The sequence below is a fragment of the Toxorhynchites rutilus genome, chromosome 3, assembly GCF_029784135.1.
Source record: "Toxorhynchites rutilus septentrionalis strain SRP chromosome 3, ASM2978413v1, whole genome shotgun sequence".
NCBI classification, from domain to species: Eukaryota; Metazoa; Arthropoda; class Insecta; order Diptera; family Culicidae; genus Toxorhynchites; species Toxorhynchites rutilus.
The window spans coordinates 33118212-33120072 of NC_073746.1; the positions used below are offsets into that span (position 1 = coordinate 33118212).

The 1861-nt window shown below is 39.5% G+C and overlaps 1 protein-coding gene across 1 annotated transcript; it reads right to left on the minus strand.

Annotated features, from left to right (window-relative positions):
• Nucleotides 1-611: 611 nt before the first annotated feature.
• On the minus strand, nucleotides 612-1547 carry LOC129773009 (probable cyclin-dependent serine/threonine-protein kinase DDB_G0292550). Its single transcript, XM_055776557.1, has one exon. The coding sequence runs from the start codon at nucleotides 1545-1547 to the stop codon at nucleotides 612-614; it is 936 nt and encodes a 311-aa protein (XP_055632532.1).
• Between the last annotated feature and the right edge of the window lie 314 nt (nucleotides 1548-1861).

The window sequence follows — 1861 nt, forward strand, 5'->3', positions numbered from 1 at the left end:
GGGGGCGAAGGTTTTTGGGATTGATGTTGGTGTGGTATTTGTGTTAATTATTGTAATGAATTGTGAGTTTGGGTTTATTATTGTGTTTGCGCAAAAAATGCCTGGTTTGATTTCTTGTGCGATCACAAGGGCATCATCGTTTAGGTTGAGTGACGGGAAGTGTTTTATAATTTGGCATCTAGGGGGAATAATGTAATTGTTTTCCCAGCTATCTTGAATCGGAATTTCAATTTTGGTGTTTTCATAGTTGAAGGTCATTAGCCATGTTTTGAGGCATAGGTTACATTCATATTTGGTGAGGAAATCTCTGCCTAAAATGCCATCTGCAATTATAGGAAACTTGTTGTTGACGATTTGAAATTGGTGTGGAATTTGGATATCGTCAAAAATGATATTTGTATTTGTGCTCGCTATGGATTCGGTCTTTCCCTCCGTAACTCCATTAATAATGCATCTATTTCCGGGGTGTATTAATTGTTTTCCGTTAATTTTTTCTTCTTTTACTATTGAGATGTCAGCGCCTGTATCAATTATTAATATACATGGTTTGCTTGACATTTGTAAGTATAGTGTAACGAACATTGAACAATTCACATCGCATTTAAAAATATTTAATGTTGGTCTCCGTAATGTTTGTTTTCCTCCAATGTCAATGCCGGTTCGGACTGGAGGGCGTCCGTCGGTTGTGACTCGTTTCCCGTTAGGCGGATGTATTGCTGAGGGCGGTTAAAATTTGTATTCCGCCTATTGTTGTTGTTGTTATTTCGCTGTGGGTTTATGTTTGAGAATTGGTCTCGAACTTGGTTTTGCTGGCCAAAACGGTTATAGTTATTACGCGGTTGGTTTTGGAAATTATTTTGGTTGAAATTGTTGCGGTTGAAATTGTTTTGGTTTCTACCGCGGTTATGGAAGTCGTTTGGCCTGCGCCTGTAATTATTATAATGTGTGTCAACGTTGTTGTTGAAACGGTTGGCGTTTCTGTTGGTTTGCGAGTATGCAAATACTGATGCGCTCGCATTATTTAAGTTTTCCTCCAACGCTTTAGTCATCGCGTCGGAGTATGAATTGAAATTCCCTGCTCTTATGATGAGCGAGGTTTTTTCGTTTTTTAACCCTCCGGCTAAATGTTTGACGCCTTCTTTGTTTGCCATAGATTTGGCAACTTGGGGCGGAATTTCTTTAGCGGTGTACGCTGTTTCCAAACTGAACACCAATTTTTCTAAATCCAGGCAAAATTGTTCGATTCCACCGTTTTGTTTTAAGTTAGCCATTTTAGCTAGAACTTGTTCCGGTGGGCTGGTCGTTATTTTAGCTTTTAAAATTTTGCTTATCTCGCTCACCGATGTCGGTGTTTCAGTGAATGCATTTCTCGCCCGTCCCTCTAGTTTGGTTAGTATGACGTTAATTATGGTTGCTTTGTTTTCCGGTGTTTCAAATGTTTTCACCAAGTTTAAAGCGTCAGCGAAGGCTTTCAGTTTGTCTATGTTTCCGTCGAATTGCGGAACTATAGACGATGTAGTCTTGATTATTTCGAGTATGCTAGCCATTTTCGGTTTTCTTTGTAACCTGAGGCAAAATAGGACGGCTAGCGCAATTTCCTTGAGTGTTCTTGGTCTACCCTTTTCGATTGACGCCTTAATTGCGTTCAAAAGTTGGTCCGCCTTTTCGGTTATTTTTATGATTTCTGAGCCGTGGGTTGTGTCTAGTAACGTAGACGACAATTTTTTAATCTGTTTCACAAGCGCTTCCGCTTCCGTGAGGCGTTTGGCTAAGGTACTTTTCCTTAGTTTTCTGACCAGTTCCTGTTGTATAGTCAGGTGTATATGTTTTAGTTTTTGTATATTCAATTGGATGAGCTTTG

Excerpts from the sequence above, each read along its gene's own strand:
- LOC129773009 (XM_055776557.1), bottom strand. The coding sequence starts at position 1,547 with ATGGCTAGCATACTCGAAATAATCAAGACTACATCGTCTATAGTTCCG.